A 24,200-nucleotide genomic window follows, 5' to 3' on the forward strand; every position below is an offset into this window, starting at 1 on the left:
AAAAAAAAAAGAAAGAAAACAAAAAAAAAAAGTGAAGGACGCTCTCAGCACCACTACTACTATTACTATTACTATCATCAAGAACAACAACAACAATATGAAGAAAAAAAAAGAAGGAAAAGAATAAAAAAAATTTTCTTTTTATATTTCCTTCGGTTCAAACAACTCAATCAGTTGACTGCGGCAAACAGGACATGTGTTTACAGAAGAGGCACACAGTCGGCAAAGTACTTTATGACGGCATGGAAGTGAAATAACAGTTGGCACGTGATCCATACAAACAACGCAGTTTTCCTGTTTACTGGAAATAGCCTCACGCACATGTTCAAGATATTCAATCATATCACGTTCTGTTAGCCGTAGTTGTGGTAATTTTAATTCATTAATATTCTTTGGAAATAAAACATTGCGTTGACTCATTTTATTAATAAGATCCTGCCGTACTTGATGATGTGTGGGTAAATCAAAATCTTTTTCCCCTGCATTCATATCCGCATTTACGCCCATACCTGCAGAGGCTGGACGTGGGGATGGAGTTCCATTAAAAGGTTTAAACGCCAAATGTCCACCATTAATAGTCGCCATACTGACATTATTGTTATTATTATTATTATTATTATTATTATTATTATTACTATGATGATGGTGAATTCCTGCGTTAGGTGTGAGAACCGTACCCTGTCGTGTAAATCGCGCTAATCCACCCATCCCATTATTATTATTATTATTATTATTATTATTATCGCCTCCTCCTCCTCCTCCCATCATATCTCCATACGCTGAGAGAAATCCACCTGACTCTGAAAGAAAATTCCCATTATTATTATTATTATTATTATTATTATTATTATTATGGCGACCAGGCGGTAGATCTCTCGTGGGATCTGCGGTTCCCCCTGGTGGGATCACCAACGAAACGGATGGTCGTCTGTTCATACTTTGACTCACTTGACTCGCCCGTCGCTGTCGAGCTCCGTGTGCATGCCGTACATTTCCCACTACACTACGCAGCCGCTCCGCCACAGCCGCCAACTCCTGTTGTTGTGGAATTCCTAATCCAACACTCATCTCAACATTCTCATTCCCAGCAGCACTATTCATATGAGGATGTGGACTAATATAACCAAAGGGTTGCATCATTTCTATCCAACGCACAAACTCGGCATCTGTCATGGTGGAGTTACTCACACTGTTTAATTGATACTGGGTCCCATTAATACTCGCAAGATGCGGGGGAAGTACCAACACCAAATATTTATCCGTGCGGACACTTGTGTTGGTGGAGAATCCACCATAGAAGTCTCCAGTCACAATACCCCCAACACGAGCGATAATATAATCTTCACGATGATCAAAGAGCTCTAAAAGAACACGAATAAATGTACCAAGTAAGACATTGGGATTATTGGATGACATGATAATATTAACAGCCTCATTACGCGTCACTTGTGCTTGTTTGGCTACTTGAAATAACTGCTGATGTTCTTCAGGGATCATTGCAGTAATGAGCAGAAACACTCAAAACACAGACCCACAGAGGGAAAACGAGTAAATAATAATAATAATAATAATAATAGTAATAGTAACAAGAGTAAAAACAAAAAAAAAAAAGGACTATCTACTCTTCTATTGAATATTGGTAATGATAATTTATAATGATGCTATTAACAATGATAATAATAAACTAGACTAATAGTAATAAACTAACAGCAATCAAGAAATACCCCAAATAGAAATCCTTTTTCTTCTTCTTTTTTTTTTTCTTCCCCTACTTCTCCAAGTAATGCCCTATAAAAAAAAACAAAAACACCTTTGTTATAACCGTAAATAAGCTAAGATAAAACAGGTATAAGAGTATAAAGTATTTCAGTATGTTTCTATCTATATACCTTCTTTACTTGTTCTCTTACTTTCTCTTGTTCTTTCTTCTTTTTGTGTATCTGTGTTTTTTTATTCTGTCGAATGTGTACTCACTACTATCAATCCTCTTAACGATTTCAATCTGTTTTTTTCTTCTTTTCTTTTCTTACTTTCTTTTTCTGCTTTTTGCTTTTTTCTTTTCGTTCTTTTTCTTTTTTCGCTCCCTTGCTTTTTGTTTTTATATTTTGGTTGCTCCTCACAGTTTGTTTCTATAGGTTTCTTCCCTATACCATTCTACCCATAGAGAGAAAGAAAGAGAAGAAAGAAAGAAAGAGTGGAAGACACATGATAAGTACAAACAAACCAAAATCACCTCAGATACTATATATATATATATACAAAGTGTTTTTTTTTTTTTTGTATTTGTTCTTGTATATGCAGACACACACAGGAAAAAAAAAAGAAAAAAAGAAATGAAACAGTACACATATATATAACTCTTCGCCAGCCTCTCTGCTTTGACCAACGTTCAACTAATAAAACAAAAACTGTAAATAACAGGTAATAGTAAAAATAAACAATTCTGTCAATCTACAGTCTACTGTACATGTCATAAAAACAAGAAAAAAAAAAACAGCTTAGGGAGGCAGTGACAAGAACATCACTTCTCCTCAACAGAAAGAAAAGAAAAAAAAAAAAAGAAAAAAATTGTTGGAAAGAGAGATACACAGACACACAGAGAAATATATAAGAAAGAAGTATATATATAAATATATAAATATATATATATATTATATAGAATAAACAAGACTCCATTACTCTCCTCCCTATACAAAAGCTCTTCCTACTCTTCCAGACGCATAGTTGACGTTCCCCATCCAGGATCAGTTGCAGAAGCCTGCTTTACAAGTGATACTGAAAGTCTCGGCTGTTTCCTTCGCACACCAGGCGTTTCTTCTACAAACAATGGTAGAAAAATTCTCTCCGATGGTGTTATTAAAGGCACACGTAATCGTCTAGCACTGGTATTAATCGCTGCAAGACCCTCACCGTTTGGTCCAATTGTCTGTGCATTTAAAAAACGATGAATATTTTCTGGTAAACTTGTGTTGTGAGTACCCACGGTGGTTTCTTTTCCAACCACTTCTGATACATCACTGAGAACTCCTTTCCGGTGTCTTGACTTCTGCACCAACACCTGCACTCTTGGTGGAGTAATGCTGGCAACTGTTCGTGTTGTTCGCCAAGGAGTGACTGGCACAGTTGTTGGACGCTGGGGAATGACAACACTGGACTTGCTTTGAATAATATTATGTCGAACACTACTACTACTACTACTAGCATGATGATGATGATGATAATGATTATTATAAAATTTATTGGGGATTTTTTTATCATATTGTAATCGTTCATCTGCACTGGTTTCTTCTGTGCTTAACGGTGCGGCGATGCCAATAGCGGTTGCGGTTGAACCAGGAGGTGGTGAAGATGGTGGAAGTAAAGAAGACGCACGGGAATTTGTTTGTGGAATTGCCGTATGAGTTTGTGCTGTAGTAGTAGTAGTAGTAGTAGTAGTAGTAGTAGTAGTAGTAGTAGTAGTAGTAGTGGTCTCTGTAGTGTGATCGGTGTTAGTCTGCTGAGGACGTAGTCTTCCTGTGACAAAGCGATTCTGCACGGCGAAGGCGTTAAGAGATGGATTGACACCTTCCAACATGAGAAAATAGGAAGAGGGATATTTCATAGATTGCGTAATTGGACGGCGAGGGACATATGCAGCGTCAGTGAGCATTGCCTCTAATTCCACCATCGCCTCTCGTTCTGCAGCGGTGTGGGCAGTCACTTCCGATGGTGATAATCTACCTGATGGTGAGAGTTGCATGAACACAGATGCAGGAGATGTTGAAGGTGATGAAGATAATGATAAAGGTGATGATTGCGGTGATGATGGAGAGGGATTTGAAGTGGCAGAGGAAGAAGAGTCAGTATTAGTACTCATAGTCGTAGTAGAGGAGGTATTCATATTAATATTGGCAATAGTCGTAGTCATAGTAGTAGTAGTAGTAGTTGCACTGGCTCTATTCATACCAGCAACAGTACTGGGAGTAGAAGTAGAATGTGTACTAGTAGTAGTGGCAGTTTTCATCATTGTTGATTTGGGTGGTGGAAAGCCATGGAGTTGATATGTATAGTGACTAATACCATCCACCACACCGGATCCAATAACGCTGGTGTGATAAGCTGCACGTAAAATCTCAGACTCTTTCGTAGGCCGTGCCAATCGTCGTTCAAATCGTTCTAGAAAGACTTGTTGAACTCCAATAACACTACCAGGACGACAGAGACGAATCCAACCAATACTCTCTCGTGCTGTAAATCCATAGTGTTGCATCATATATACACATATAAGTGTTCCTGTTCTACCTAAACCAGCTCGACAATGTACAGCAATGGCACTAGAACCATTCGTTTTCTTTCCAGCAGAGTGTTGGGCACGTAATAATTTTTTTTGATTTTCCCTCTTTTTTTCCTCATTCTTTGTTCCCTGCCATAGTGGCGGTGGGGGTAATAAAACCGGTTCTACAGCCCACATAAAACGATTAATAATATCATCATTTGGGGCAGTTCCATCTGGAAATTCCAAATCCACATGTTGAATACCATTAGCCAGAAAAGTTTCTCGTTTATAAAGTGGTTCATTCAATCGAACAACATGTGTTACGCGTAATTCTTGAAATAACTTTGCATACATTTCTACTGATCGTTTACGACCACTATTGATAGGTGATGAAAAGGCCATCATAGTGTTAGGTACAACCCAATTACAATTATATTGACGTAATCTCTCATAGGCATCCACATCAAAGGTACGAACATCATACCATTGTAAATCAATTGCCTTTTCAAGACCTGAAATAACATCTAAGAGTGTTAATGGAAAAGTAGAGACACCATAACTCGCATCCCGAAAAGGAACAGTTGGGGGATAGGCGTGTTGAAAAATACCCCATGTTTTAGAGGCAGACCAACGTAATGTAGATACACAGAAACATGCTAGTCCACATGCCGCATTAGCACGTTCATGATTTTGTAATCCACTACAAAAAACAACAGGAATAGGACGTAAAGATGATGAATCCTCATCACTTCTTAAACCTTTCTTTTCCACTCCTTTAAGATGTCTATATCGTGGACCAAATACAGGCGTGCCATGACTATCTACATCCCATTCATATCCAGCACAGTACTCTAGTAAACTCTGTAAACATCGCGATAAACGAGTAACACAACTAATATCCAATGGACCAAAGTCTGCAAAAAAAGAATGATACTGAAATGCTTTACTTTCACCCACAGAAAAATAAAATACATCACTATCAAGAACACCACCGCAATCTTTATCATTATTAGTATCTGCAAGTAATTTTCGCATTAACAATAAAGCTTGAGCGACGTTTGAACGTGCTCTTCGTAAATTCTTTGAAGAAGTTGCCCTTTCTTGAGATATTCCACTTTTTTCTCTTCGTCTCGGCGATGATTGTCTTCTACGATGAGCAAAAGAGGGCATACTACTCATAGATGCCTCCAATGCGGCATTAGCGGCGGCGGCCTCAATGCGATCTTCCTGTTGAATACGCTGAGAGAGTGGACGAACCGCAGATGAGTGAGAGGCGGAGGCCACCGTCTCTGCAATGGACTGCAGCCGCTCGCCCAGAGACGCAAAGTACAAAACCCCCGGGATGATCTCAAGTGCCTGTTGAGTCTCCAGAAGTTTCTGCAGGGATAACGGCATCGCCTCTTCAACGGAAGTTTAAATTAACACCGCCCACCAACACACACACACACTCCTTTACACCACCACTCCTGCTGCTGTTGTTCTTGTTGTTGTGGTTGTCGCTCCTCCTCCACTCTTAATTAGTATTCATGGAGAGAAAAATAAAATGATATGAATAAGAGTAAATAGAGAGAAAAAGAAAATGGAAGAAGAAGAAGAAGAAAATCAAATTAAAGAAACAAACAAACAAGAGACATCATATATATATATATATATATATATATATATATAAACAACTTACAATTACACTAACTAGGAGTTATAACACTTCTTGTTATTACCGCATCGAGTCAGAATTTCAGTAAGTAGTTTACTTTTTTTCTTTCTGTCTTACACATAGCGTTTTCTCAAAAGTTTTGTTTTCCTGAATTGTGTCTATCCCTCTCCTATAGACTCATATTCACATACAAAGTTTTTTCTGAAATAATGTTTCTTTCTTTTCTCCAGTCCCAAACTTTTATTCCTTCTCCATTTTTTTTTCTTTCTTTCTTTCTTTGCCTGTTCCCTTTGCTTTCACCACAACGCCCTCACCCAAAGACACTCTTCAAAAAGATTCATTTGTGGTTGGTTGCGGCATTTCAATGCAGTTGTACTGGTGAAACAAAAGCGAAGGCCTCACGTAAACAGCATTTATCAGCAAAAGAAGTAAAAAAGGAAAAAAAAAAAACAGTTACACACACACACAAACACACACAAATATATATATATATAAAGACCAAGACATACGTCCCATATATTCCTATACAGTACAATCTCTATATGTCCCGTCTCCGTGTGATACACTAAAGGTGTGAGTATAACGTACAAAGCGTAATAAGGTTAAAAAGGGTTTACGAAAAATGTAGAAAAAAAAAAGTGTGGGGAGACTTCACAGAAATGAAGTTAAGAATAAGGAAAAATAAAAAAAAAAGAAAAGAAAAAAAAAAGAAACATCTATTATGTGAATTCACAGGAAAAAAAGACAAATTGTAGTGAAATAGTTTGTGAAAAAAAAGCACTAGCTCTCCTTTCCCCCCCAGACCTTATCAATGCGTCTATTGATGTAAAAAAAAAGAAAAGAAAAATAATTGAAAGGTTGGGGGATCCGTAACGGTAATAAAGAAAAACAAACAATAGAGATTTCTGAAATAAGATTACAACTAACAATTCTACATACATACATACATTTCTCTCTCTCTCCTTCTTCCCTCTCAACGTTCGTCAGTCTCTCTCTTGTAATTTTTCTTCGTTTTCTCATTCCCGTACCACGGATACCACCCTGAGACTCTAGAAATGCCCTCCGGTACAAGGCTGCTGTACGCCAGAATAACATAACAGCAGATAAAATAGATAAGTAAATAAAACAGCGGTAATACTAACAATAACAGTTACAATAACCGTAAGGAGAAAAAAGAAAAAAAAAAAACAATCAGTCAACCGGAATAAAGCAACAAAATCAATGAATAAACACACACAAATATATATGTGTATTTATCTTGTGTAATCTAATTATTTGTCCCTCGCATCGACACGTATACAAAGAGTGAAAAAACGTAACAAAAACAACAACAACAACAACATCAGAGTACGTCTTTTTCACCTGATTACGTAGAATTATTCTCTTTTTTCTTTTTAGAGAACGGTGAAATTGCATACTTTAACAGAAAAAAACAACAACCACATAGTAGTGACATATCAACTGTATCCTACACATTACTTATATAAACACAAGACCAAGAATTTTGTTTTTTCCACTCCCTTTCCCTCTATATTCCCCCACCAACACTATCCCAATTTCTTTTATCTCTCTCCATCTCTCCCTCCTCACACACAAAAAGGGCCAATACTTTCACATTACATGAGGGGTGTGGGGCGCAGATTTGGACGGTTGTCGGGGTAATTGGGGTGCTGGCGGGCCTCCGGGTAGTACTTCAGCACATATGGGTGCACCGTCATCTGCCGCGCCGTCAACCGCTTCTGGCGGTCGTAGTGCAGCAGGCCGTAGATGAGATCGCAGAGCAGCGGCTCCCCAATGATGTCCCGCACCGCCCGTGCCCGTGCAATGCGGGCGAGATGCTTCGGGTCTGTGCATGGCCGCAGCTGCCCGGCGGAGTTGTACAGCATTCGCGCCTCCTCCGTGCCGCAGCGGCCGGCCCACTCCGACGGCAGGCGGCCGAGTGTCTTCTCCATCAGGTGCAGGTGCTCGAGGTTGTCGTGGGTGTCGTACAGCAGCTTGCCGGTGTGCAGCTCGTAGATGATGCAGCCCATGGACCACATGTCGGTGGAGTACATCCAGCCGAGGCCGAGCACCACCTCCGGGCTGCGGTAGTGCCGCGTGGAGACAATCGCCGTGCGGCTGTGGCGCTCATCGCAGCAGCCGCCGAGATCGCAGATGCGAATGCGGCACGGGTCTGGCGGCGTCGTCTTGCGGGTGACGGGGTCGACGGCGGCGTCGCCGGTCTCGAGCAGCATGTTCTCCGGCTTGAGGTCCGTGTGCATGAGGCGCAGCTCCGTGTGGAAGTAGTCGAGCGCGGTGCCCGCCTGGAAGATGATCTGCGCCAGGTGGCGGTGGCTGAAGGCGCCGTGCTTCATGATCCAGTCGAGCAGGCACGGGCCGTACTTGGGCATCACAATGCACATGTGGCCCGTCTCGTTCTGGAAGTAGCGCTGGATCTTCATCAGCGGGAAGCGGTCGGCGGCGTCCGCCTGGCGCACCTTCTCCATGAACTGAATCTCAATCTTCGCATCGCGGGTGTACTTGGGCACATTGCGCACAATCTTCACAGCACAGTACTCCTTCCGCTTGCGGTCCCACGCCTCCACCACCTTACCAAAGGTTCCCTCACCCAGAAGAGAGAGAATCTTAAATCGCTGCGTGGATACATCAATATCTTCACCAAGAACAACGTAAAAGTGACCCTCTTCTCGACTTTGGTTTGGAAGAATATAGGTGAGTTTAGGCTTTTGCCGAACAGGTGCCGCTGTTTTTTCTGTATTATCTACAGCTTTTACAGCACCTGAATCAGTTGCTACTTGATTTGTGCCTGCTATTGGGGGTTTCGGTGGTTGTGTCCGACCCACATCTGTAGAGATAGCTGTATCATGATCACGTTTACTCCCAGAGCGGCGTGGAATTTGTTGTTCTTCCATACGTGGTCGGCATGTGTATGCTTGCTGCTGCTGCTTTTGAATAAAACTTGTCGATACAGCGTCGGCGGCAGCGGCGGCCGGCTTTTTTGTACCTCCCGAGGTGTAGTGATAATAGACATTGTCATTCATATTGGATGCAGGAGTAAGATAAGGTTTTGTTAAAGGTGCAGCTGACTGTGTAGTCGTTGATGTCATAAAGAGCTCAATGTGACTACAATCCAAAAGGGTTGTAGATTTTTTAATATTTACTCCTATTAGCTTTTGTTTCTCCTTCCTTTACTAGCTCCTTGTATAGTCGTTGTTGTTTCTTTTCTTTTTTCCGTGTGAAGCTAAGTATGCAATTTCCCTTGTTATTATTAGTATCTGCTGTTCAACTTATCTGTATTTCGCTCGTCGTTACGCACGTGCGCGGTTTGTGGGATTTTCTCGGTACGGAGAAGTGCTAAAGAAGAGTGAAAAAGTAGTTTATGAAAAAGAAAAGAAAAGAAAAGAAATATATATTCGTCCAGCAGGAAGAAAGAGCAAAAAAAAAAAACAAGAACAGTAGTGGAACCCTTATGATAGAAATAGAGTGACGGATAGTCAATATACCCTCTTTTTTTTTTCAGTTTCACTCGTAAATTCACAAACAAAAAAAGACACAGATACGTCTATAACAATATATATTATATACGTATTTACTCAGTCACAAGCATACAGTTTTTCTTTTTTTTTTTTCAACTTTCTTCTATTTCAATTTTTTTTTTTTTCACCTTCTGTTTCTCTTGGTGTATCTTTCCTTCACTCCTTCTTCCATTCCTATTCTTTTTTTTTTTCTTCGCCTTATTCACTTTACATGCTTTTGCCCTCTTCAGCATTGTTCAGGAGAATATCGACAGAGTTACTGGCATTCTTCCATAGTTTAGCATTCATACACGAGAGAAAACAGAAATAATAATAATAATAATAATAATAATAATAATAATAATAATAATAAATAATCCCTTCTTTCCTCTTTCTTTTTTCCTTTCCGGTCCCTTTTTTTTTGCTTTAACCAAGAACCAAGAAACACAGAAACGTGAGTCTACGTATGATAAACGGAAGGAGATGATAATAAAGGAAGAAGACGACAAAATACAAAAAAAAACAAACAAACAAACAAACAAAAAAAAGAAAAAAAAGTAGTAATATCTAATGGAACAGTAGTAAAACAAAAAAAAAAAAAACAGTACATAAAAGCAAATAATAATAATAATAATAATAATAATAATAATAATAACACCAACAACAATAACAAGGAAATATACCTATAGATGCATACATTTTTCCTCTTTTACTTTTTTCCCTCTCTTTTCTTTTTCTACACATCCTCCTCCCTCCTCTTCCTTGTGTACAGTTCTCTTTTTTTTTCCTTTTTTTCCTCTTCTCTTATTCACCTTTTCCCTTTCTCTCTTATGATCATCATTTCTCTCTTTTTCTCCCTTCCCTTTTTTTTTTCTCTCTCTCTCTCTGCAACACATACAAGTATCCCAGCACCGGCAGGAGTAATGGTGATAGAAATTAAGTAAAAACAACAACAAAAAGAAAGAAAGAAATAAAAAGATATGAAGAGTCAAACAAGAGACCCCAAAAGGAGAAAAGAAAATAAAAATACTCAAAAGAAAAGTGGGTGGTGGCTCCAGTTGTTGCTGGCAATGACATTGGGGAGTTAATAGGGATTGCATCTAAACACAACAACAAACAGTATTAGAGAAGTACACATACACACATACAGAGTAAAAGAGGGGGGAAAAAAAAGATAACGAACGAGAAATGAAATGGATAAAATAAAGAACAGAAAAAAAAAAAGAAAAAAGGAACACGTGTGTTCCCCAGTCCTCTCTCTCTTTTTTCATCTTATCATTTCTTTTTTCTTTTTTTTGTTTCATCATCTAACTTTATCCTCGTTTGTATTTCCGTATAGTTGTGCAAGGAAATAAGAGAAAAAAAACGATAGTTTTCATTCACTTCATCAAAAAAGGCAAGTCATTCTCTGATACTGTTGTCGATGTTAAAGGGGTGAAGGTAATCATAATAGGTACAGAAAACATTAAAATATTTGGAACAAAAAAAAAAAAAAACTCTAGAGATTCTACAAATGGAAAAAAAACACCATAAAAGCACATAAATAAAAAAAAAAAACACAGACCCATCTTCAAGTAGAATCCCAAAACAATAAAGATCTACTTTATGGAACAAAAAAATGACTCTGCAAAAATACATACTCCGTACGGCTCTTCTGCCCACTCTCAGTTAACATTCACATAATACATCAACATCCTATTGTATATATATATATACACATATATATATTGAAGGTGTTTCTCTATGCATGATCCAATACAAGGACAAACGTATGTACATTCATTTATTATATGACTACGTACGTATAGAGAAGAGGTGCGTGAGTGTACGGAGGGGTTAAAAGAAAAAAAAAATAGACCAAAAACAGTGACGGTAAAAGAAAAAAAAAAATGAGGTAAAGATCTCTCACCTGTCTTCTTTCCTCCACCACCCCATTTTCTATTTATTTATTTATCTATCTCTCTTCTCTGTTTGACTCCCGGAATATCAGAAAAAAACGGGTATCAACAGAGACAAACCAGGCGGAAAGAAAAAGTAATAAAAAAACCATAGAACCTATTTATCAATCCCATGTTCTCTTATTCCCTCATCTTTTTCAGTCCTGATTTTTTTACTCTTTTATCTGTTATACGTGCTTCTCCTTTTATTCCTTCGTTCATGAAAAACACGGTTCATTTTCTTCACTTTTCTCTTAGTTTTTTTTTTTTTTTCACCGTTTTCTCACGTTATTTTAACTTATCATATAATACTCTGAAGAACCCTAACGTCCCTCATATAAACGGAAAACACAGAAAGAAATATCTGAATACAAGATCAGTTAGAAAAGTCCGTACAAAACAAAAATAACAAAAAAAAAAAATGGTACAAATAAAGAAGAAAGAACAACAAATAAAAACATACGTACAGTTCAGCGAAAAACAACGCATATCTTACAGGTCCAACAACCCCTCAAAGCTTTGTGAAAACTGTAGACTCCCCCAACATCTTAAACTGGATGCTGCAGATAGCAAAAAAGGAAACAATCCACAGAAAACAAAGTATAAGAGTTAAAACGGTTTCTTTGACAACACAATACAAGGTTTTTTTTTTTTGTTTTGTTTTCCCTCTTTCTCTCCCTTTCCCTCTATATTCCCCCACCAACACTATCCCAATTTCTTTTATCTCTCTCCATCTCTCCCTCCTCACACACAAAAAGGGCCAATACTTTCACATTACATGAGGGGTGTGGGGCGCAGATTTGGACGGTTGTCGGGGTAATTGGGGTGCTGGCGGGCCTCCGGGTAGTACTTCAGCACATATGGGTGCACCGTCATCTGCCGCGCCGTCAACCGCTTCTGGCGGTCGTAGTGCAGCAGGCCGTAGATGAGATCGCAGAGCAGCGGCTCCCCAATGATGTCCCGCACCGCCCGTGCCCGTGCAATGCGGGCGAGATGCTTCGGGTCTGTGCATGGCCGCAGCTGCCCGGCGGAGTTGTACAGCATTCGCGCCTCCTCCGTGCCGCAGCGGCCGGCCCACTCCGACGGCAGGCGGCCGAGTGTCTTCTCCATCAGGTGCAGGTGCTCGAGGTTGTCGTGGGTGTCGTACAGCAGCTTGCCGGTGTGCAGCTCGTAGATGATGCAGCCCATGGACCACATGTCGGTGGAGTACATCCAGCCGAGGCCGAGCACCACCTCCGGGCTGCGGTAGTGCCGCGTGGAGACAATCGCCGTGCGGCTGTGGCGCTCATCGCAGCAGCCGCCGAGATCGCAGATGCGAATGCGGCACGGGTCTGGCGGCGTCGTCTTGCGGGTGACGGGGTCGACGGCGGCGTCGCCGGTCTCGAGCAGCATGTTCTCCGGCTTGAGGTCCGTGTGCATGAGGCGCAGCTCCGTGTGGAAGTAGTCGAGCGCGGTGCCCGCCTGGAAGATGATCTGCGCCAGGTGGCGGTGGCTGAAGGCGCCGTGCTTCATGATCCAGTCGAGCAGGCACGGGCCGTACTTGGGCATCACAATGCACATGTGGCCCGTCTCGTTCTGGAAGTAGCGCTGGATCTTCATCAGCGGGAAGCGGTCGGCGGCGTCCGCCTGGCGCACCTTCTCCATGAACTGAATCTCAATCTTCGCATCGCGGGTGTACTTGGGCACATTGCGCACAATCTTCACAGCACAGTACTCCTTCCGCTTGCGGTCCCACGCCTCCACCACCTTACCAAAGGTTCCCTCACCCAGAAGAGAGAGAATCTTAAATCGCTGCGTGGATACATCAATATCTTCACCAAGAACAACGTAAAAATGTCCCTCTTCTCGACTCTGATGTGGAAGGGCGTATGTCACCTTCTTCTTTTTTTGTGGTGGTTGTACCTCTATGACGCGATTCGCCCCGGAAGAGGTTTGATTCACGTTATTGTTGGCACTAGATGATGTGGCATTCGTGTTGGCAGCATCTCTTGTTTGTTGTGTCCGACCCACATCTGTAGAGATAGCTGTATCATGATCACGTTTACTCCCAGAGCGGCGGGCGCTATTTGTGGACTGACTTGTTGTCATTGTAGAACGTGCACTGTTGAGGGCTTTGGCGTTACTTCCTGCGGCCACATTAGCCAGTCCGGCCGTGTACTGAAGAAGACCACTTCGAGTAGTATTTGTATTGTTTGCTATGTTGTCCATAGGATTCTGTTCCGTTTTCTCTGATTGTGTTTATCGTTGTTTTATATATATATATACGTATGTAGATGTGTTTCTCTAACTTATGCTTTTTTGTGATGGACGGAAAAAGCGATAACTCTAATAAACAATAAGAGGAAAAGTGAAAATGGTAGGAGTAATATCTTTTTTTTTTTGTACTCTTTGTATTCTTTTTTTTTTGTGTTTCTACTTCTTTCTCTCTAGTTTTTTCCTTTCTCCTCCTTCTGTTTTTGTTTAAATTGCTCTTCCTTTTTTTTTTTTTTTTACCTTATTTCTTGTTCTCTCTTACTATCTTTCTCACTCTAATACAAAGACGAGGCTTTGTGTTCTGCTTATGAGTGAGAACGTGAAGGGATGTACTTTTTTAGCTTCTGCGCTTTATTTGTGTGTGTGTGTGGGGGTAGCACAATTTCCCGCCTCTACAATCAGAAAAGAAAAATATGAAAACAAATAAAAAGAAAATAAAGAAAAAAAAGGGAAATTAAAAAAGAAAGAAAACAAACAAAGAAAAAAAAATTTCAAACCTCATATATATATATATAGATACGGGTGCCACGAACAGCAAACCCCACCTCCCCACCACACCAAGAGAGAAGAAAAATAAAGAAAAAGAAATTTACACATATTCAACAGTGAAAGGACAAGAGAAATACAATCCCTAATCCTTCATGGATCATCAACACACCATATATATATATATATATATATATATCATTAAACCAACATTTCTTCTATAACCTGACCTGCCCTTCTCTTCCCTTCCCTTGCCGCTATGACTCTCTCCGTCATTCTCCCTGAGTCTCCGCCCCGAACCACGTCGTTTTTTCTCCCAAATAATATCACACATCTTGAGAGGAGTAAACGATCTCATTTCCTACAATATTAAAAACAACTCTTCCATGCAGAAAGGGCATCATTTATACTAATGCATATCTTTCCTATTAAATAAACAGAGGGTCACATTATAGATAGATGCACATAAACACAAGTAAAACAAAAAAGACGGAATTTTTTTTTGAGAAAAAAAAAAAAGTAAAAACCGCAGAACCTGCAGTGAACCAAAAGCACACATTTTTCTATAAAGATCCGGATACCTGGAGAGGTTGAGTGAATGAGTGAGTGGATAAAAGAAATACTCAAACACAGACACAGAAAGAGAAAAAAGAAAAGACGTAAACCTTGACGGTAACAGATATAATAACAATATATATATATATATATATATATATATATATATATATATATATAGGGTAAAAACGACGAAATAATGGCTATGCTCAGTTAATTCATTATTATTTTTTTTCTATTTGGCTTTTTCAAACCACCTGAATACAGAGAGACGTATATAAAACAGAAATTAAATATGTTTTTTTTTTTTTACATTCCTCTTTTAACTGCCTCGATTTTCACTGCGATAAAGTACATAGGCATGTTAACTAGAGAAAGGTGTCCACACTTCCATTGAAAGTAAGTAATTGAGAAGATACCACACAAACACACTGAAAGGCGAGGGGGGGAAAAAAAAGAAAAAACGACCACAGATCAAATCTTAAGTTTTTCACCAACTCTTTATTAACAAATAAAGAAAAAAAAAAAAAAAAAAAACCGCATAAAAAAGCAAAAACTTGTTTTCATCATCTAACCTTCTTTATTAATACCAGTTCTCGAAGTTTCTTTTTCTCATTTTTTTTCTTTTTATTCTTCTTATTCGTTCTTTTTTTTCCCCTTTTCCGTCTCCTCGGTCCTCACTGGCTATTTCATGTTGTACAGATGAGGAGAAACGTATAAATATTGGAAGTACGCACAAGAGAGGGAACAAGGAAGAGGTAGATGAAAAGCAGCTTAAAGAAAAACCCATCCACAGAAAAAGCAACATATATATATGAGAGAGAGGGAGTGAGGAAGAGAAAAAAAAAAAAGAAAAATGATTAATGTATTTCTTTTGTTTTCGTCCCTATCTTTCTTCCTCTTTTATCAACAGTTGCTTCTATAGTTACATCTCTAATAGGAACATTATCAAGGCTATTTTCATGTGTTCTTTTTTTTTCTTTGTTTCTGTTTTCAGTACTATCTGTTCGTCTGTTAACTCGTACGTATACGTTTATATTGCATGTTTATGGGTACCCATATTGTCAAAGAATCTATTGATGACAGTTTTTTTTTTTTTTTTTTCTTTCCATCTAACCCACGTTAGATCTCCTTACACTGGGCGAAGAACTATATGTATATAGAGTGTCTCTCTCTCTCTCTTCTTACTATCAATGAATGATAGTTGCAGAGATTAGGACTAATCAGCGTAGAGAACAGAACCAACGAGAGAGTACCATCGGGGCATCTTTCCACTACCACTTCCCAAACGCAACATGAGAAGTATCACCAAAACATTTTCACAGATGTTCTTTAATATTCGTATTACCAGTGTCAACAGTCCATTGTATCGAAGTTCATCAAAGAGTTGTAAAACTTCATACATTGTCAGGGATGATAAAAGCAATGCTCCAATAAAGAAGGTTCGTAGAAAACTTTGCTTTGTTAATACATTTCCAATTCGACCAAGGCACTCTACCCCACTTACAGTCCATACTAGAAGCAATAGGGAATTACTCACAGTGGCAAGAATGGTTAATGTACGTGGGAGATATAATCGATCCGATATAGATTGTATTCCAGGCATTTTACATACCGACATCTCTGAAAGTCGTTCAATACAGTGAACCACATCCCCACGGGCAGCACTTATCACACAATAGATACTTAACACTACGAAAAGAAACACAAATGGTATAAATAGCCTTAATCGCAAGGCCACACGCCAACCAAAAAGACGTGACCAACGAGTCATAGCATTTGAATCTGTATAAGCAGCATCATCTGATGGGATTCGTCCAATAATCCAATGTATCAATGAAGAAACACAGCTCATACATCTTCCACGATCTCGGCTACTTCTATTGGTTCTAGTGCTATTGGAGGCGGAACTTCCACCTAAGAAAGGAGTAGGAGTAGTAGTAGTAGCAGCAGCAGCAGCAGGAGCAGCAACAACAATAGTAGTACCAATACCCTCCGCATCCATATATCCACTACCACTACCACCAAATCCACTACTAGCACAACTTCCACTGCTATAACTGCGGCTAACATCATGTTCTCCCTCCCAATTGGCCTTTGGTATAGTTGCAACATCATATGCATTGCTATAACTATTATTATACATCTCTCGACCACCTAAAAAATCTCTTCCGGTTAGACCTTCATCCCATTCTAATGCTGCTTGACAGTTACTACGACATTCACTATCAAGGACGGAATAACTTTCCGGTACAGTAGCACCAAAGAGTGGCTGAGGTATACCTTTACCAGGAGTACTATTATTCCGAGTTACGGTATACCCATTTCCAACATTTAACATATTTGGGGATTGCTTATTGTAGAACTTTCCACCATTTCCCCGTTCTCTGGAATTATTTTGCCTGGGGTTTGAACGCACATCTTCTACTTCCCCTAAAGCAGAGTACATATCTTCATCTCTTACGAAATCATTGTCAAAATTAGATATCCCTTCACGTTGTTGTAAATAAGGTATGTGAAACCTATCATTGCTATGTGTAACTTCTACATTTTTAACCATTTCCACCATTTCTTTCTTCTTACTTCTGCGAGAACCCATACCTCTTGATGATTCCTTTATCTGCCTCTCAACTCGACTATTACTATTATTATTACGGGGTGCCGCCTGTTCAACCGTAACGGATGTCGATGATGGTGCTGCCGCTGGTGTGGACACCACAACGCAAAATAACACGACCGCCGCTGGCCGCACGAACTGCACAATAACGACGTTAAACACAAACTCAGGAACTAATCGCCATTCCTCTGCGGGGGCGAAGAGTCCCAACTGACCGAGGGCGGCGCAGCCAGCGGCCCAGAGGCCAAGCAACACCATAATAGTAACTTTCATCGCAACAAGTGGAGAAGCTAAAGGGTGATGACGGTCCTCGACGAGAATATGAATACGGGAGAAGCAGCCGACGGCGGTGAGGACCCACACAATGACGAAGACACACCCAATGACTGTATCCCGCAGGCTGCGCTTCTCATGAACCCCCACTTCAGAGTTCATCTTCCCGCACCTTCACAGAACCACCTTGTGAAAATCTTGTGTGAAGAAGAAAAACAAACAAACAAACAAACACAAACAGCAAAGAGAGGAAAAAGAAAAGAAAAGAAAAAAAAAGAAAAGAAAAAAAAGGAGGAGGAGAAGAATGGAGGAATGTGACTTTGCACAATTTTTGTCAGTCCTCCTCACTCACCCACTCACTCACTCACTCACTTGTTTCACTAATTGGCCTAATAACCAGAAACAGGATATGTTTCGGTCCGATCTTCCTAAAACCATAGAAAGAAGAAGAAAAAAAAAAACAAGAGAAAGAGAGAGAAAGGGAAAAGTGAAGGGAAATAATAATAATAAAAAAAAAAACAACAATAATACAAATTCGTTACCAACAAAAGAAGGAAAGGAAGAGAGACTCGCAAACACAGACAAAAAATAAATAAAAAAACAATACCTCTAGAAATATTCAGCCACCATTAGAGCAGAATACACATCCAGAGAAAAAAAAAGAAGGATTTCAATCTTCAAAACTCATGAAGCTCATCATCACTTTCAGTTTCACCTCCCGATCCTCCTATAATTAATACGTCTGCAAAGGCATTCACCACTGCATGCAATAACAGTCGTGTTGGTACTACTTGTACAGTCATTCCATTTAATTTCCTCAACGCGTCCATGAGTGCGAGTTCTGTGAATACTTTAGACATCTGTTCCAGTTGTTTCTCTAGAATTGTGGTTGATTCATCATCATTATGATCACCTGTTTTCCATTTTGATATTGTATGCTTTTGCTTCTGCAAAGATACCCCAGAAGGAACAGATGATGGTGATGGTGATAAGGCAGCTGGAGGCTGATACCCTGTGATTTCAGGGCTTTTAAATGTGTTTGGTGGTGCAGATTGTGCTGATGCACTCGACGTACACGAGGCAACGTCACTATTATTATTGTTATTATTATTGTTATTAGTATTATTAGTATTATTTGAATTTGGTAGACTTGATGCTTGTAGTTGACAAAAATAAGCATAATGTGTGACAAAAGGCCGTAATCGACGTAAGTTGCATTCTAGTAGACGCAAAAGAGTTTCTACATTCATACCTGTTTTCCCCCAAAGTAATGCAACTGTGTGATGAAACACAAATTGCATAAGCGCTTCAAAGGGAACAATACGTTCAGTGGCAATCAATCGTGCAGGAAACATAGTGGGATTATCAACATAGTTTTGTTTCGGATGATAAAATGAAGAAGAACCATTAGAGCGTGGTAATGAACCTGTAGAGAGTGATAAGAACTCAGTTTCAGTAGGTCGAAAAGATTTAGGTGTAAAAACTGCTCTTTTATGGTATCGTTGGTTTGCTCGCAGAGTACGTGATGGTTGGCCTTGATCTTGTTGTCCATCAGATGTTTTGTTTTCACCAGACCCAGCTGAAATGTTACTAACGCGAATAGCAGCTGCTGCCGCTGTTGCCGCAGCCATTTCACGTCGTTGTTCTGCTATCTTTACAGCACTTTCCTGTAATGCTTGACGTTGTTTTAATGCTTCTATAAGACGATTTTCAATATTATCACGATTTTCAGCTAACCAAAGACGTGCTTCCAATGGTATACTTTCAGGTGTGAGAGCTGTAATTTTATCTCCATTCATTCCCACCTGCTTGGAGTTACCTCCAGACATTGCACCTGAGATGGAGGAGGTTGTACCACATTTTGTTCCTATACTACTCCTCACATTCCGTCGCGCTGTATCATCATAGTTTTGTGTGAGAGAACGATAGAGTTTCACTGGTGAACTCTCCTCCAGTGGTACTACTGGTGTTGTAAAGGTATCCGAGTGTGTAAACCATGGCCGTTGATCAGCGAGGAGACTACAACATTCGGGATCTATCTGGCGAGATCCATGCAACGCTCGCCGTGCTGCCGCCTCAGCCACTGCAGGACCAAGAAATGGAAAGGCCAGTCGAATAGGAGTGGCTCCAGCACGCCATGCTTGTGGGGCAGAAGCCAATTCCTCACACATTGGACAAGCACTTCCCCACGCACAGTAAACTACAAAATGGGGAATTTCACACGTGGCACTTGAAAGAGGTGCTGAAAAGGTTGAGGTCATCCCATTTGTATTTACTGTCTGTGTGGAATCTACGGCTATCTCATCACTGCTGAAAAATGGTGTACCAAACCCACTACCACGACTATTCGCACTACCACAATTAGCTCCTTTAGAGGCCCGCAGTCCTTCAAGCAGCATCACACCCACCAGAGAGGCTGGAGCAATTGGTGGAGTGGGAGTCGTTGCAGGAGCAACAGTAGTAGTATTAGTATTAGTCCCTGCCGTACTATTATTATTATTATTATTATTATTATTATTATTACCAGTAGTAGTAGTAGTGGTAACAGTTTTTGCTGCCATCTTTGTGATATCCATAGGCACCTGCCATGCTGTTGGAAGAACGTTGCTGTGTGTAAAGACGACTGTCAGTGCTGTGTCAATAGCGATGGCACCGCAGAGACGGAGAAACTCAAGTGCCTCTACAACTGGCGTGTCAGTGTCGGGAGTGGTGTTGATCTCATCTGCTGTAACATCGATAGTTTGCATCTCATCTACCCGTCCCCATCCCACACGGTGAAATGTATTCGTACTACTTCCACTAGTATTTGTATTATGAGTGCCTAAGGTTTGTTGTTGTTGTTGTTGTTGTTGTTGTTTGCTGGATTGACGGAATTGAAGGGCATCGGCGATGGAGCGTTCTAATGCGCGGTGGAGTTCACCAATACGCCAGGGAAGTGAAAGACTCGCAAGTGCGGCACGTATGGCTGTGAGTGGTAGTAACTGCGATGCTCGTCGGCCGACCGCCTCTGCGTATGGTTTTGTTAATATTTCTACAAAGTTTGGCTGTTTAAGTGTGACAATATAGTTTGGGTTCTGCTTAACATATGTAGAAGAGAGACGGAGTGGGGCTCCACGGCTTCCTAAAATAGATGTCAATGGCAAACTATACAAACCACGCACCACAAGTTCTGTTGGAGCTCCTACTCCGGTAATTTTCATATTCCCAATGGTATTGTTATTATTATTATTATTATTATTATTATTATTATTATTATTATTATTATTACTGTTATTCTTGTTGTTTCTATTCCCACTGGATCCACGCTGGGAATAAAGCAAAGACGCAATAGGTGAGGAACGTAGAGGTGGTACGATATCTACATCACCCTCTTCACAAGTTATAATACGCTGAGTGAGAAGAGCAATTTCGGTACATAGAGACAATTTATTATCTTGCAGGAATTTAGCGAACATCTGTGCGGAGGATGGGAGACCACCACCACCACCACTACTACTACTAACCCCACATCCTGTACTCCCTGTTGGATCAGATCTTTCTCGATATTTCAACTCCCCATAGTCATTACCGCTGCTACTGATATTATTATGATTATGATTATCGTTACTACTGCTACTACTAATACTACTACTTCTACCACTACTGTTGCCTCTGTTACCATCAATCTCCCATGCATATAAACGCCGCTCCATACGCATAACTTGATCAGTAACATACATTGAACGTAATTCTTCCCGTACTAAAACGTTCATAAATACCTGTACAAAATTTGCAATAGCGTTATCTTCTCGGTCAGGTTGATTCATCGCAACAACAAGTAACACATCTTGTGAAAGACGTACTGTAGACGCCTTATCTTCATCATCTTCCTTCAATTGTGAGGTATCGCGCCGCATAATGTTATCATCAAGATTGTTATCATTATTACTCTCATGGGAATGCCTTGATTCTGGTAGTGGAGGCAACTGCTGGCGTGACTTGGTGGAACTCGGCAGTAATGGATAAATAAGAAATGTACCACCAGCAATGTGAATAGTCGTACACCGTGAGAAACTCGCACGGAGAAGATGTAAAAGAACTGTCGTTTGTACACCCACACATGTATCTGCAAAACCCCGTGTTTCACTATTATCTTTGTTACTATTGCAGTAATTGTTATCATGACCCTGACGTCCTCCTCCTCCTCCTCCTGTTGATGTTGTCGTTGTTGTTGTTTTTGTGTTTGAAGAAGAAGTTGGCATCCCACGCAATGCCCGTGTGGTGTCGTTATCGACATCATTTGAGGAATTATTCCCTTTTACAGTCTGTGCTGGGCGTTTCACTGTACGTGGCTTGTGCCGCACACCCACACCACTACCACTCACAGTTGCTATTGCATTAGAAGTTTGTTGTTGTTGTTGTTGTTGTTGTTGTTGTTCCTTTGTTAGTAGTGGTGTATCATTACTACGATTGGTCGCCGTGTCGGGACTCACTTGTTTTGTAAATCCCCCTGTTGTTGTTGTTGTTGTTGTTGATGATGATAATGCTGTTGTGTTTGTGGGGAGATTGGATGTGGTCGCGTTGTGGATATCGATAGTAAACGGGTTGTACAGTGGATAGCGAAATAACAGCTTCTCTTGCGCAAAAAGAAAAATAACGACGGCCCTTTCAGGCATTTTCGATAATCCTTTACACCCCTATGAAATGTAAAGAAAGAAAAAGAAATAGAAAAGAAATAAAAATAATAGAAATAAAATGAAGAGGAAGAAAAAAAAAAAGATCCTATTACCTTTTTTGTTTTATTCATTCCGCGATACTCCCGTACAACAAGATCCCATCACAGCAGGTAGACACACACACACACACATCATATATATATATATATATATATATACAGTGAAAAGGTAAAAGAAAAGAAAAAAACAACAACTATTTAAATATCTGCATATAAATGACAGATACATTCATACCAATAGGAAGCATAGGAACAACAGAACCCTATGTCCACAAACGCAACGAAAAAGAAAAAAAAGAAAAGAAAATGAACAAAGCAATGGAATGCAAGAATCACAGATGAATAGAGAAAGAGAGTGACAAGGCAAGAAAGTGATAGAGCATATAAAGTAAAACAAAAAAAACAATAGCAATTCAATAATTCCACCAACACAGATATACACACACACACACAACAAAAAAGTAGTGTTTTTTTTCACTCACTTACTCATTCATTCACTCACAGACTTATGATTTCATCTCTGCTATCTTCTCATTAAGGCGCCTGAGTACCTCCTCTGGCTCCTTTGTGTTACTGTGTAGCCACTCCGCGGCGGTATCAGAGACTTGCTTGAACTTTTGTGTATGTTCAACAATTCGTTTGAGTTGCACTGTCAACATGTTCGTTTTCTCTTTATCTTGTTGTCGCTGCTCGTGCAGAGCCGCCTGTTCCCGTTCAGCACTGCGCAGGGCTTCTCCTAACGAGACCACCTTTGCGTGATATTGTTCCTTTTCAGCGTTGTGGGCCACTTCAGCTTGACGGGTGGCGAGCAACACCCGCTGCATATCATCATTCTTGCTGTTTAGTAGTTCTCGCAGACCTCGTAGTTGTTGCTGCATTTCTTTTAATACTTCATTGCTCACCACTGTAGACTGCCCGCCGTATGCAGCGTCATTATTATTATTATTATTATTCTTATTATTATTATCATCATTATCATTATCATCGACTGTTGACTCATCGTCGTTGAGACCTTCTCCAACTGCATTCACTTCATCACGAGGTCGTTTACGACTACCACCTCCTGCGATATTGTTATCATGCGGATTAGTAGTGGAAGAGACACCTGTTGTTTGTTCGGTGGAATGAGTGGAATTTCTTTCTCCCACAACTTCTGCTGTAAAACGGCGAATATACTCCACATTTCGTGCAATCATCTCTGCATCCATTGCCGTTATCGCTGAGGTTGTTGTGTGAGTCTGTGTGGTTAAACACGATCGTAGAAACACGGTGTGCTCCTCTGCGGTAAAGGACTCATTCGATACGTATTTGGCCCCAATGAGATCCGTCACTTCACCAAAGTTAATCTGAAGTAACCAATCCGAGAGATGTTCACCCACTGTGGGATCCACTGATGATGTTGTTGTTGATATTTCTGATTTTGTACGAGGACGCGGTAAAACTGCCACTATTTTTCCAATGCGGTAATAGGATTGTTTTTGTTTTTGTTGTTCTTCTTCTTGTTGTTCTTTTTGCTTCTCTGGAGAACTGCTCAATCGCATATATTTATTCCCATGAATCAACAATGCTTGTTTGTTTTTCGGAATAGACACACGCACTAATGTATGCTGCATTAATGAACACACCTGTGCGGCTGTGAGAAGCATACACCACTGCGGCAACATATCATGAATACTTCTTCTCATCCCCGTAGTAGTATTAGTATTAGTAGTATTGATGTTCTTATCATTGTTAAGATGCTTCTCTGCCTCTAGTTCTCTTTTAGCGGCTGAGGAAAGATTAAGAAGTTCATGAATCTCATCTCGCTTCAGTTGACACTGGGCTGCCAATGTAAAGTTTGTAGACATCCTTTTCTACTGCAGAATAATGTTTCTTTCTCTCTTTCGTTCTTTTCTTTTCTTTTATTATTTTTTTCTTTTCTGTTTTTTTTTTTTTTTTTTT

The 24,200-nt window shown here is 40.1% G+C and overlaps 7 protein-coding genes across 7 annotated transcripts; all 7 read right to left on the bottom strand.

Moving 5' to 3' along the window:
- Positions 1–141: 141 nt before the first annotated feature.
- TM35_000311990 (uncharacterized protein) lies at positions 142–1,497 on the bottom strand (the record flags this gene model as incomplete). The annotated part of the gene is made up of 1 exon (XM_029028680.1): positions 142–1,497. One exon carries the CDS (start codon positions 1,495–1,497, stop codon positions 142–144), a length of 1,356 nt encoding a protein of 451 aa, XP_028880079.1.
- A 1,207-nt stretch (positions 1,498–2,704) lies between these two features.
- Positions 2,705–5,650, bottom strand: TM35_000312000 (tyrosine phosphatase; the record flags this gene model as incomplete). Its single annotated transcript, XM_029028681.1, has 1 exon — positions 2,705–5,650. One exon carries the CDS (start codon positions 5,648–5,650, stop codon positions 2,705–2,707), a length of 2,946 nt encoding a protein of 981 aa, XP_028880080.1.
- A 1,875-nt stretch (positions 5,651–7,525) lies between these two features.
- On the bottom strand, positions 7,526–9,016 carry TM35_000312010 (protein kinase; the record flags this gene model as incomplete). The annotated part of the gene is made up of 1 exon (XM_029028682.1): positions 7,526–9,016. One exon carries the CDS (start codon positions 9,014–9,016, stop codon positions 7,526–7,528), a length of 1,491 nt encoding a protein of 496 aa, XP_028880081.1.
- A 3,119-nt stretch (positions 9,017–12,135) lies between these two features.
- TM35_000312020 (protein kinase) lies at positions 12,136–13,569 on the bottom strand (the record flags this gene model as incomplete). Its single annotated transcript, XM_029028683.1, has 1 exon — positions 12,136–13,569. The coding sequence occupies one exon, from the start codon at positions 13,567–13,569 to the stop codon at positions 12,136–12,138; it is 1,434 nt and encodes a 477-aa protein (XP_028880082.1).
- Positions 13,570–15,874: 2,305 nt separating this feature from the next.
- TM35_000312030 (uncharacterized protein) lies at positions 15,875–17,707 on the bottom strand (the record flags this gene model as incomplete). The annotated part of the gene is made up of 1 exon (XM_029028684.1): positions 15,875–17,707. One exon carries the CDS (start codon positions 17,705–17,707, stop codon positions 15,875–15,877), a length of 1,833 nt encoding a protein of 610 aa, XP_028880083.1.
- Positions 17,708–18,222: 515 nt separating this feature from the next.
- TM35_000312040 (uncharacterized protein) lies at positions 18,223–22,200 on the bottom strand (the record flags this gene model as incomplete). The annotated part of the gene is made up of 1 exon (XM_029028685.1): positions 18,223–22,200. One exon carries the CDS (start codon positions 22,198–22,200, stop codon positions 18,223–18,225), a length of 3,978 nt encoding a protein of 1,325 aa, XP_028880084.1.
- A 565-nt stretch (positions 22,201–22,765) lies between these two features.
- TM35_000312050 (uncharacterized protein) lies at positions 22,766–24,106 on the bottom strand (the record flags this gene model as incomplete). The annotated part of the gene is made up of 1 exon (XM_029028686.1): positions 22,766–24,106. One exon carries the CDS (start codon positions 24,104–24,106, stop codon positions 22,766–22,768), a length of 1,341 nt encoding a protein of 446 aa, XP_028880085.1.
- Between the last annotated feature and the right edge of the window lie 94 nt (positions 24,107–24,200).

The sequence above is a fragment of the Trypanosoma theileri genome (genome assembly GCF_002087225.1).
Source record: "Trypanosoma theileri isolate Edinburgh chromosome Unknown TM35_Tth_31_V1, whole genome shotgun sequence".
Taxonomy (NCBI): domain Eukaryota; phylum Euglenozoa; class Kinetoplastea; order Trypanosomatida; family Trypanosomatidae; genus Trypanosoma; species Trypanosoma theileri.